General features: G+C 43.8%; 1 protein-coding gene across 1 annotated transcript in view; it reads left to right on the forward strand.

The window, feature by feature from the left end:
• Positions 1-5,266: 5,266 nt before the first annotated feature.
• Positions 5,267-13,085, forward strand: part of TppII (Tripeptidyl-peptidase II) — a 34,457-nt gene continuing 26,638 nt past the window's right edge. The window contains exons 1-8 of the mRNA XM_034975119.2: positions 5,267-5,453; positions 5,537-5,668; positions 6,195-6,381; positions 7,386-7,533; positions 8,243-8,406; positions 9,112-9,355; positions 10,072-10,202; positions 10,647-10,809. Coding sequence (XP_034831010.1) covers positions 5,289-5,453; positions 5,537-5,668; positions 6,195-6,381; positions 7,386-7,533; positions 8,243-8,406; positions 9,112-9,355; positions 10,072-10,202; positions 10,647-10,809 — 1,334 coding nt within the window. The 5' untranslated portion in view covers positions 5,267-5,288. The remainder of the gene's footprint in view (positions 5,454-5,536; positions 5,669-6,194; positions 6,382-7,385; positions 7,534-8,242; positions 8,407-9,111; positions 9,356-10,071; positions 10,203-10,646; positions 10,810-13,085) is intronic.

Genomic DNA, 13,085 nt, shown 5'->3' on the forward strand with positions numbered 1-13,085 from the left:
TATTGCAGCTTATTTATCTGGTAAAGCGTCCAATCCCTGGAAAAGAAATATTTGCATAAATGGAATGTAAGAAAACCATAAACATAATGTGGGGTGACATTCCTTCATGTAACATTATCAGTTTATTTAAAAATATTTTTGATAACTCCAAGCACATTTTATAAATTTGAAGTTTGTTATACTATTACTCGTTAACTTGTAAAGCCTACTTAGCTTAGTTGGGATAGTTTTTCTGTTAAGTTTATTATAATGAACTTAAATTAACTTTTTTGCAACTAACAACTTTTTAGTAAAGGATGGCCAAACCAACCAAAGTTAAATAAGTTTGGTGGCTATCATTAAATCTGAGATCTATAGAGTGCAATTTGACTTTGCTCAGACTTAAGATTGAGTTTAAGTCTGTCTCGCTTTGACGGTCTTAAGTCTAAGTAAAGTCAGAGTGTGCTCATACATCACCCTTAGTGGTGAACACTTACTTCTGGAGCAACAGATAGAGATATAGTTGAAAACCTGGAGACTGACATTTTTATAGGCTGATTTTTACCCCAAGAGTTCCCATGAGATTTAGCAAAACCTAAATCCACACAGCCAAAGTCATGGCGTCTATAACATGCAGCTATGGATATGGATTCAAGCATTTACTTACTAATATGTGATGGATATAGTGCATACATTTTTTTTTTATTTTAGAACTCACTCACCATATTTGCTCTATGGGTCAACTGTCATGTCAAAAGTACAATTTGAGTGTGGATTTGAGATAAGGATGAACTGCACTTTTGACATGAGCAAATATCATCATCATCATCAACCGATAGACGTCCACTGCTGGACATAGATCTCTTGTAGGGACTTCCACACGCCACGGTCTTGCGCCGCCTGAATCCAGTGGCTCCCTGCGACTTGTCTGATGTTGTCCGTCCATCTAGTGGGGTGGGAGTCTTCCAGCACGTCTTCAGTAATATGGTGAGTGAGTTCTCAAAATGTACGCATTATACTTACATTAATTTTGTAAGGGTTGCCTGTTAACCTCATGTCACGCATGTAGTGGACACGGTCCAGTCGAGAATGGAGGGAGCGCCTATGGTGCTGGAATATAAAACAATTAACTTTGTGACATGACGTTATAAATAAGTTCCTAGCTAGTGAGTATGTGTAGAATTCTTAGTAAAGAAGGAATTTCATAAACTAACTTTGAGTTCTCTAGTTCTACCAGTTTTCGCTGTTTTAATAATAATTCATAATGGGATAGATGAAATTATAGCTCCTAGTTAGTAACAAGGAAGTGTCTAGCCGACCGACCGACGGAAGGCAAATTTATTTTTAAGAGCCCCGACTTTCGCTAGCAGCGTTCTAGAAACAATAGGTGCTGCATACCTATCTAGTAACTACAAAATCACAATCTGTGACAGCTTTGCTCTGTAACCTTGTTACCTAATAGGATTTTTACATTAGTATTACTTACGTTGCCCAGTGTTAGATTGTGAATGTGGTAAAGACCCAAGCCAGGCAGGCCCATGCCTGCCATGATGATGAAGAAAGTGGGTAATATCTCATACCACATATTTATTTAATTAAAAATAAAAAATTCACGCCGAATTAAGCACCACAGACCAATAACATAGGCAAAGAGTCAAAGACTGTGGGCAAAGAGAATATAATCACTCTACGTATAGGTCATAGAGTAAATCACAGACGTAGATAGAATAATAGGTAGATAGTACTGTGTAACCGCGTATGAGATAGCGATAGCACGACGTAACGATGAATATCACGACAATTTATTACCATTGTTTAGTACCTAGTCAATATTTGTATTAACCGATCAACAATATTTGTATTAAACGTTTTTATGTAAAATCAAGTAAATAACTCATGAGAAATACAATTACGCCACGAATTCTCAAAGTTAGTTTTGCAACTTCTTGTATGTATTCTTGAAAAAAACCAGTTACACGATAAGGGACAAAAAATAGGTTAGCTGCGTCTCTGTTTATCACATTAGTAACTTTATCTGTGCTCTCTTTTTAGTGCGAATGAGAAAGCAAACGTTCCTGTATCTACCTTTATTACTCTATCTACGTCAACACAATATTATTTATCTTTGACAGCACTAACATTAGGATTGCTTTATATAAAAGATTTGGTAGCTTGATTTGAGTTCCATACTTATTTAATTTAACTCTAAACGGTCGCACTGTTCATCTATGTGAAAAAAAATTCAAAAGTTTTTTAATCTGTCACAAAACTCAAAATAACAGGAGTTACCATTAACACGGCAATTGCCGTAATTCGAGCACATAATTTCAGATGATAATATGGAATACGGTACGTAGTTAGGTTTTCAGTACCTACTGTATAACAATATACGGCTGCATAATTTTGTTTCAAATCAATTCACAAGGATACTGTTTGAAGTTAATTACGATTCCAATCAAACGAAATTTAGCTCAAGACGTTTTATGTTTAAGTACCACCTAATAATGCTGACTGTGAAAACTGCGAGTTGATTCTGAAAAGCCTGCATAAATCAATCAATTGTCTGAAATTATGATATTCTTGTTGCAACAATACAATACATTGTAGCCAATAGTGAGTGAGCGTCAACCAATCAGAGGTGATTGCTATCGTGACATTGTAGTTAGCTATTATTATATTATTGCAATCGAGCAGCTGGTTAAGTGGAATTGTAAATGGCATTCTTTTGGCAAAGCAAGCCATCGGGACTCAAGTGAACTGTATGACACATTTTCAGCCATCCCTTTAAAACTATTATGTGTGCAAAAACAAAAACAAGGACAAATATTGTTAAAATAAATTACACTACCTAACTAGTTACATTGAAGTATTTCAGGCTAACTAGTTACGTATTAGAAATCTCTGTGGCAATGATATTATTATTAACAAGTTGATTATTTTTTTGTTTCTTTTTAATCTAGTTAGGTACGGTGTAGGTACCTGTACTTTTATTTACACTAGCGGCACGCTATGATGGCCGGTTTGACACATTACAATAGTGATGTGGAATGTCAATTTATTCTCGAACAAAAAACAATTAAGTTTTGTTTTTGTACCTGATTAAATAGGTTTAATAAAACAAAAATGTATATGTTTATTTAATTTATTTGAACGAACTGAATATTTGAACGAAAATGAATATACATACTTTATATGCACACAAGAAACATATGAATACAAAAGATACCGAAAAAGGTGCCACAAAAGGCCATAATTAATCAGATTCGTCCATACTACTATTTTCACTGTCGTCACTGCTATCATCACATACATTAATAATTATATGTTCGTTTTCTATAATATTATCTATTTTCACATCTCTTTCATAATCTTCCCTTATTAATTTAACAGTTCTATTCACAACCTTTTCCCAGTCTCCTTTAGTCACATGTTCACAAGCTTCTTCTAATAATTTTAGCATTTTTTTTGTGGTAAATGGGGGTTCTGTATTGTGTCTTGCAGCATATCCCTTAATTTGAGCCCACACCAACTCAATCGCATTATACTCACAATGGTAAGGCGGTAACCGTATAACTCTGTGCCCATGTTCTAATGCTATTTCGTCAATGACGTATCGGATCTTGGTTGGTTTGTTTTCTTTAAAAGACGTACTAATTCCGCTTTTAACATATTCATGTTTGCATCTACGCCATTTTTACGAAGCCATGCGACGATATCAGCTTTCTTTTGGGATTGGGCAGGTGGCTTGTCAATTTGCATCGAGTGGTATGGGGCGTTGTCCATAATTATAATAGATGGTTCAGGGAGGCTACACAACATTGAGGTAAACCATTCAGTAAACTTTTCTCCATTCATGTCTTCATGATAGTCTCCAGTGGTTTTTGACGCAAAAGCCATGAGAGAACCTTCGACAAACCCGTTGATGGTTCCGGCGTGACAAATTATAAGTCGCGATCCTTTTCCTACAGGAACTTTGGAAGTAGATGCTGCTGTGTCATCGTTCCAAGAACGGCCTACAGTATGGTTAGCATTAAGCCATGTTTCATCCAAGAACACAACATTTTGCCAATTTTTGATTTCTTTCACTTGCCGTAAAAAAGTATACCTTGCCATCGCTATATCAAATCTTTCCATCAATATTTTGCGTTTGTTACATTTTTTGTATCGAAATCCAATGGTCTTCAAAATCTTCGTTAAAGAACTTTCCCCACCGAAGAATAATCCAGCTTCCTTCAGTGAATGCACCAACTTTTTTCTTGTTGGATACTCCTTCTGTAAATAGTAGCCGTAAACATGTCTTCGGATAGCATCGGCATCAAAGCTATCGATGCCTACGACTGGTTTTGCTCGTTTTCCTCTTTTTTGGTGTGTGAAGTTTATTTTCTTCTGTGCCAGTCTCGCCATATTTTTTTTTAGTTATCCGTCTAACAGTTCGTTGTCCAATATTAAGCGCATCAGCTACGCGTTCAACCACTGACGTTATAGGTAAAATTGGCCCTCCATTTTGAGCTTCACGATCGAAATAGTTACGAAGGCGTATTAGGAACTCACGTGTCTGACTATTTAGAACAGTTCTCTGCGTACGTTCGGTCATATCGACGAAATCCACAACAAAGGGCTTGAACAGAGTCCAAATTAACGAGCAAGGGTCAACAGTAATGCAGTATCAATATTTGAAATCCAAAGCCAGGTCAAAACTATATCACAATCGCATTGCACTGACAGTTTATACTTTTCGAAGCAACGTCAATTCGAAACTGCTTTGTTTTGCATTGAGCATTGACGCGAGTTTGCCGGAGGTAGTAGTTGTGCTAGCCAGCGATCCTATGTGACGATCGTATTAGATTCCATTTTTAAAAATTTATTGATATTTTTTTGCGATTTCAGAGGTTTGTCCACATAGTGAAAATTGTTCATATTCACAAGTACATTCACCCCTTAAATGGTGCAAACTGATTTTTCTACACTTGTATACATTTAAGAAATCAATTTAATAAATAAATTTTGAGTCCTAAACCTAAAACTACATTCGATAAAATTTATGAATCTCTGCACATCACTATCGTCAATAAAGTAATACAATTATTTCCTTCAAAGTCGTTATCAATTAATACGGAACTTCATGAGCGGACAAACGTCAAACCGGCCATCATAGCGTGCCGCTAGTTTAGTAAAAGTAAGCAAATACGGAAATATCAGGATTTTAATTTAAAATACGGCAATTTAAAGTATTGATACGGCTACTCTATCAAACTTGATGGCAACACTGCGGCACCTACAGCTGAAAAAAAGATAATCGGTCACCAAAAATGGCAGACGTACCGATCGATTGCGATTTTCCTGTTTGGGGATTAATGCCGAAAAAAGAAACGGGGGTCGTCACATTTTTAAATAAAAACGCAGAGTACGATGGCAGGAACACAGTAATCGCAATTTTCGACTCGGGCGTCGATCCCGCGGCCGCTGGCCTTAAGGTAAAAAATTGTCTTGTCACGATTTGTTTAGTTTAAAAGTCGTTTACTTCTAGTATTAATGTGAATGTTTTATTGTGCTCTAGGTGACCAGTACAGGGGAGACTAAAGTTATAGAAAGGTTTGATTGCAGCGGCTGTGGGGATGTGGATACTAGCACGGTTATTCGTAAGGTAGTGGACGGATGTATTACCGGCACCACAGGCCGTAAATTAAAGGTAATTGAGTTTTTTTTATTTGATTCATAAGTCCTTATAAAGACCTTCGAGAACTGGACGGGTTTAATTTAAAGTTGCTTTGTTTGCTATTCTAATTTTACCGATGTCACAAGGTCATTGACTCTAGTGTCAAAGTGCCACAGCTGTTCTTTGTCAATTTTTTTTCAACCACCCACCACGTTGTTGCTTTGCTCATGGTAGAAACGTTTTTCTTCTCCTTTGGGCACTTGTCCCACCACCGACGAGGAAGCGACTAGCTATTGACTATTTTCGTGTTCAAGTAAAATCAATGTGTGATTTTGTCAATGTAAAAAACAAAATCTAGTACAGAACCCTTGGTGCGGGAGGCTGACTCGCACTTGGCCGGTTTTTGTAATAAGGTTGTATAGTTCTCTAGACCTGATACCGATACAACCTCATTACAAAATTGTAGAATTTCACTTTAAATTTCAACTAAATAGACATGTTGGTACTTATATTATATTGAAATAATAATACTATGATAATATTATTGTTTCATTTTTAGATACCAGAGTCGTGGACTAACTCCACTGGAGAATGGCGGATAGGAGTCCTCTATCCATTCACCTTATACCCCTCTAAAGTGAAGGAGAGGATACAGGAGCACAGAAAGGAGCATCTTTGGGATGTGGGACATAAGACCGCTTTTGCAGAGGCTAGTAAACAGCTGCAGGACTTCGAGAATGAAGTGGGTAGGTATTTCTTAGGGTTGCTATATACATTTAGTGCATCAGGAGGTATCCATACTGATATTATAAAATGCGAAAGTGTGAGTGTTTGTTGGTTTGTCCTTCAATCACAGCACAACAGATCAACATGTTTTTTGGCATAGATATAGTTAAAGATCTGGCGAGTAGATACATAGGGGTTTTTCAATCCCGGGCATCCTGAACTTTTTGCACCTCTAACTTTTTGGAGTTACATTCGTTTTAATTAATTAAATATCACTTGTTTTACCATCTAAATATATAAAAGGAAAAGGTGACTGACTGACTGATCTATCAACGCACAGCTCAAACTACTGGACGGATCGTGCTGAAATTTGGCATGCAGATAGCTATTATGACGTAGGCATCCCGCTCAGAAGGGATTTTTAAAATTCAACCCCCAAGGGGGTGAAATAGGGGGTTGAAATGTGTGTAGTCAACGCGGACAAAGTCGCGAGCTTAAGCTTGTTTATAATAAGGGTAGTGATTCTAGTACACCTTGGTTTTCAAATTGAATATTTATTTATTTTGAACTGTTTGAACCTGGAACTCTTGATAAAAGTATAATACTTGATCAATACAATGGCCTGATAAATGAATCTATGCATTTATTTATGTTATCAGTAGACAAGGTGCTTTATCTGCAAGATAGGAATCATTTCTGTGATGTATATAGTTTTATAGAAATTGTATATTTATTCGAGTTCTATGCAACCATAAAATAAAATTACTTAATAAGTATAAATAATAAATATTATTCAATTGCTAAATTAAAAAACCTATATAACTCCAAAAAAAAACCGGCCAAGTGCGAGTCAGGCTCGCGCACCGACGGTTCCGTACTACAGTCGGATTTTTTCGACATTTTGCATGATAAATCAAAAACTATGATGCATAAAAATAAATAAAAATCTGTTTTAGAATGCACAGGTGAAGCCCTTTCATATGATACCCCACTTGAAATAGTTATTATAGTCTTTTGTTTGCAGCATCAAAGACGACTCTCAGTCAAGAGGAAAAACTACAAAAAGAGGAACTGGAGACCAGGGTAGAGGTGTTAAAGGAGGCAGAGAAGAAATACACAGATTTAGGTCCCGCTTATGACTGTGTCCTGTTCCATGATGGAACTGTTTGGAGGTAAGAACAAATTAAGTTTTTTTTTATAGCTTTAGGGTGTTTGTGCACTCCTTCGTATTCGATTCGTTTCGAAAATACGATTCGAAGTGGCCGTTATACAAAACGTACGTATAGTATGCGACAGGGAGAGATGGCAATTGGCGTACGAGCCAGGGGGGACGCCCAGCACACCCGCACGTCACCCGCGCTCGCTCGCACCGGCGGGGTGATTACATATCTCGCGACAGGCTTAAATCTCGCGATCATTGCTGTCAAACGTCCCGCTAGAGAGAGGCAGCAATAGACACAAAGCAGAATAAGAAGAGGAAGAGAGACAGCAAATGAACTGTCGGATTGCTACTGCTGTCGCGTTGCTGTCGCTACTGCAACTTTTTACGTAAATGCGGGTTAGTGCGGGCGCTGTGCGGGTGTGCGGGGCGTGCCTTCCCCAATTGCCATCTCGCCTGTCGCTTACTAATCGATAAACAACCCTAGAAGCTTCCAATTAGTCAAAACAAGGCAATAATATTTTTATTTCCTATGCCAAAATGATGTAACAACTAAATGTACTCAAAAATTACGAAACAATGAAAACAACGAGGTAGGTATTTGTCTCAAAAAAAGTACTTGTCTCAAACCCAAACACGTAGATGTTTGAAGCTTCGAGAGTTGTAGGTATTTGTAACAATATTATATATCTTCTAAAAAAAATTAATTTGTTACTTTGCAGAGCATGCATAGACACGTCAGAAACAGGTGACTTGTCCACTGGTCCACTGCTGGGCGAGTACAGTTCCACACACGAACATGTGCATTTGACAGCTCTGGACGAGATGACAGTCAGCATCAACGTGCATGACGAAGGCAACACGCTGGAAGTTGTGGGGATGTGCTGTAAGTATATGTTGCCTACTAACTCTACAGAGCATGTTGTCTCTCTCTGGCTCAATCAATGTTGGTCCAAGTCGGCACATAATTTTTCCAAAAATTCCAAAATGGCAGCCGACGCGTAACGCTAAAACGCTTTTTAAAATCGCACGTGTCGCTATTCACCTAATCGCCCTCAACTGTGGTTCGATTTCTCGCGCAAACGAAGTGCAGTGTGAAGGTGGAGAAAATTACGAGGACAATTTTCGCGCAGCACATGAGTTTTTCCTGATTTTCCTTTCGTTCTACGTCCACTGCCCAAGGGAGCCTTCTTACAGTCCAGGGCCTTCCGTCATCGAGCTATCGAACGGTTTACTAGTTTACGCATTTGAATCGTACCAATCGGTAAGGGACAAGGGTACATAATGAATTATTCTGTAGATTTTCAAAAATTTCATGTGCCTAATTGTTTTTTTTTTAATACTAAACATAGTCAATTTTTAAAACCTATAATATAATTTGATTTTTGATCCTGCAGTGGCTAACATTGCTTTATTGTCATTTCTTTCTTTGTATACTGCAGTGAATAAATCTATGTTTTTCACATTTTTTGCTTGATTCTGGCTTCCTAATAGAACGAGGTCACAATCCTTTGCAATGAAGAATAAGATCCTCTGATCTTATTGAGGATCTATAGAGTAGAGTAGGTACATTATGGTATCTCTATTCCAGCCACCCACGGCACGCACGTAGCAGCAATCGCATCTGGTTACTTCCCTGAGGAACCTGACAAGAACGGAGTGGCGCCCGGGGCTAAGATAGTCTCCCTGACGATAGGCGACAGTAGACTTGGCTCCATGGAGACCGGGACGGCGCTGGTGAGGGCCTGCATCAAGGTCATGGAGCTGAGCAAGACCATGAAGATTGACGTCATCAACATGAGCTACGGCGAGCACGCGCACTGGTCCAACGCTGGGTGAGTTTGCGCAGTATAGTGTCACTGACCATCGGTCATGGAGCTGAGCTCCATGAAGAGTGACAGACAGGCAGTCTATTTAAAAAAAAAGTTTTTTATTCATATAAACTTTTGAACCTAGTTGGGAATGCTCTTTCAAATGTGATAGGCTAGCTTAATGCCCGCGACTTCGTCCGCGTGGACTACACAAATTTCGAACCCCTATTTCACCCCCTCAGGAGTTGAATTTTCAAAAATCCTTTCTTAGCGGACGCCTACGTCATAATAGCTATCTGCATGCCAAATTTCAGCCCGATCCGTCCAGTAGTTTGAGCTGTGCGTTGATAGATCAGTCAGTCAGTCAGTCAGTCAGTCAGTCACCTTTTCCTTTTATATATTTAGACTAGCTTATGCTCGCGACTTCGTCCGCGTGGACTACACAATTTCAAAACCCTATTTCACCCCCTTAGGAGTTATTTTCAAAAATCCTTTCTTAGCGGATGCCTATGTCATATTAGCGTGCATGCCAAATTTCAGCACGATCCGTCCAGTAGTTTGAGCTGTGCGTTGATTTTTTTTTTATTTTTTTTTATTTATTTTTTATTTAGACAAAAAAAGCGAATAATTCACACCACACTTCCAGACCAAAGCACTAGACAAAAAGATTGATAGATCAGTTAGTCACCTTTTCTTTTTATATATTTAGATTAACCTATAGTCTGTTTGTTTGCCTACAGTCGCGTGGGTGACGTAATCAGTTCTGTGGTGAACCGCTACGGAGTCTCGTGGGTGGTGTCGGCCGGCAACCACGGGCCCGCGCTCGCGACGGTGGGCGCGCCGCCTGACATCGCGCAACCCATACTGATTGGTGAGATATATGAGAGTTGTGTTTTATTGTTGGCGGTTGCCACAGATGCAACTAGATGGCGCTATTCAATCGATAACATTTCATGACGTAGTCCCGAACAAATGTACCGCCGGCAGTACTCGCACTAACGGAGTTTTCTGCAATCTGGACTATATATAGAAGTTTTAAGACAGAACCAACACAACCGCGCACAACCAACCGCTTGATGGGAGATCTCCCTTTGGTACGGTCGAGCCTACACACCGCTCCCGTACAGGTATAATGCCCGTTTTCACTAACCACAACAAGGCATCGCCTAAGCTAAGGAGATTCCTAAGGTCTAATTTACTTTTCACCAAACGATTTCCACTACGCAACTTCTAAGCTATTTCCTCTGCCACCACGGATGGCGTAGCATAAGTGCCACAAGTTAGACTAAATGTTTAAAGGAATTGTTGTATATAGGAGTGGGTGCGTACGTGTCAACGGAGATGATGCTGGCGGCATACTCGATGCGCGCGCGTGGGGCCCCGGGGGCCTTCAGCTGGAGCTCGCGAGGCCCCTGCGCGGACGGGGCTGCTGGTCTATCCGTGTGTGCACCGGGAGGAGCCGTAGCGTCGGTAGCCAGGTATGTGTGTCAACGAAGATGATGCTAGCGGTATATTTGATAAGCGCGCGCGGGGCCCCGGGGGCCTTCAGCTGGAGCTCGCGAGGCCCCTGCGCGGACGGGGCTGCTGGTCTATCCGTGTGTGCACCGGGAGGAGCCGTAGCGTCGGTGGCCAGGTATGTGTGTCAACGGAGATGATGCTAGAGTAGCGGTATATTTGATAAGCGCGCGCGGGGCCCCGGGGGCCTTCAGCTGGAGCTCACGAGGCCCCTGCGCTGACGGGGCTGCTGGACTATCCGTGTGTGCGCCGGGGGGAGCCGTAGCGTCAGTGGCCAGGTATGTGTGTCAACGAAGATGATGCTAGCGGTATTTTTGATAAGCGCGCGCGGGGCCCCGGGGGCCTTCAGCTGGAGCTCACGAGGCCCCTGCGCTGACGGGGCTGCTGGACTATCCGTGTGTGCGCCGGGGGGAGCCGTAGCGTCAGTGGCCAGGTATGTGTGTCAACGAAGATGATGCTAGCGGTATATTTGATAAGCGCGCGCGGGGCCCCGGGGGCCTTCAGCTTGAGCTCACGAGGCCCCTGCGTGGGCGGAGCCGCCGGACTATCTGTGTGCGCGCCGGGAGGAGCCGTAGCGTCGGTAGCCAGGTATGTGTGTCAACGGAGATGATGGTAGCGGCATACACAATGCGCGCGCGCGGGGCCCCGGGGGCTTTCAGCTGGAGCTCGCGAGGCCCCTGCGCGGACGGGGCTGCTGGTCTATCCGTGTGTGCACCGGGAGGAGCCGTAGCGTCGGTAGCCAGGTATGTGTGTCAACGAAGATGATGCTAGCGGTATATTTGATAAGCGCGCGCGGGGCCCCGGGGGCCTTCAGCTGGAGCTCGCGAGGCCCCTGCGCGGACGGGGCTGCTGGTCTATCCGTGTGTGCACCGGGAGGAGCCGTAGCGTCGGTAGCCAGGTATGTGTGTCAACGAAGATGATGCTAGCGGTATATTGATAAGCGCGCGCGGGGCCCCGGGGGCCTTCAGCTGGAGCTCGCGAGGCCCCTGCGCGGACGGGGCTGCTGGTCTATCCGTGTGTGCACCGGGAGGAGCCGTAGCGTCGGTGGCCAGGTATGTGTGTCAACGAAGATGATGCTAGAGTAGCGGTATATTTGATAAGCGCGCGCGGGGCCCCGGGGGCCTTCAGCTGGAGCTCACGAGGCCCCTGCGCTGACGGGGCTGCTGGTCTATCCGTGTGTGCACCGGGAGGAGCCGTAGCGTCGGTAGCCAGGTATGTGTGTCAACGAAGATGATGCTAGCGGTATATTTGATAAGCGCGCGCGGGGCCCCGGGGGCCTTCAGCTGGAGCTCGCGAGGCCCCTGCGCGGACGGGGCTGCTGGTCTATCCGTGTGTGCACCGGGAGGAGCCGTAGCGTCGGTAGCCAGGTATGTGTGTCAACGAAGATGATGCTAGCGGTATATTTGATAAGCGCGCGCGGGGCCCCGGGGGCCTTCAGCTGGAGCTCGCGAGGCCCCTGCGCGGACGGGGCTGCTGGTCTATCCGTGTGTGCACCGGGAGGAGCCGTAGCGTCGGTGGCCAGGTATGTGTGTCAACGGAGATGATGCTAGAGTAGCGGTATATTTGATAAGCGCGCGCGGGGCCCCGGGGGCCTTCAGCTGGAGCTCACGAGGCCCCTGCGCTGACGGGGCTGCTGGACTATCCGTGTGTGCGCCGGGGGGAGCCGTAGCGTCAGTGGCCAGGTATGTGTGTCAACGAAGATGATGCTAGCGGTATTTTTGATAAGCGCGCGCGGGGCCCCGGGGGCCTTCAGCTGGAGCTCACGAGGCCCCTGCGCTGACGGGGCTGCTGGACTATCCGTGTGTGCGCCGGGGGGAGCCGTAGCGTCAGTGGCCAGGTATGTGTGTCAACGAAGATGATGCTAGCGGTATATTTGATAAGCGCGCGCGGGGCCCCGGGGGCCTTCAGCTTGAGCTCACGAGGCCCCTGCGTGGGCGGAGCCGCCGGACTATCTGTGTGCGCGCCGGGAGGAGCCGTAGCGTCGGTAGCCAGGTATGTGTGTCAACGGAGATGATGGTAGCGGCATACACAATGCGCGCGCGCGGGGCCCCGGGGGCTTTCAGCTGGAGCTCGCGAGGCCCCTGCGCGGACGGGGCTGCTGGTCTATCCGTGTGTGCACCGGGAGGAGCCGTAGCGTCGGTAGCCAGGTATGTGTGTCAACGAAGATGATGCTAGCGGTATATTTGATAAGCGCGCGCGGGGCCCCGGGGGCCTTCAGCTGGAGCTCGCGAGGCCCCTG

Source organism: Maniola hyperantus, chromosome 2, assembly GCF_902806685.2.
Source record: "Maniola hyperantus chromosome 2, iAphHyp1.2, whole genome shotgun sequence".
NCBI classification, from domain to species: domain Eukaryota; kingdom Metazoa; phylum Arthropoda; class Insecta; order Lepidoptera; family Nymphalidae; genus Maniola; species Maniola hyperantus.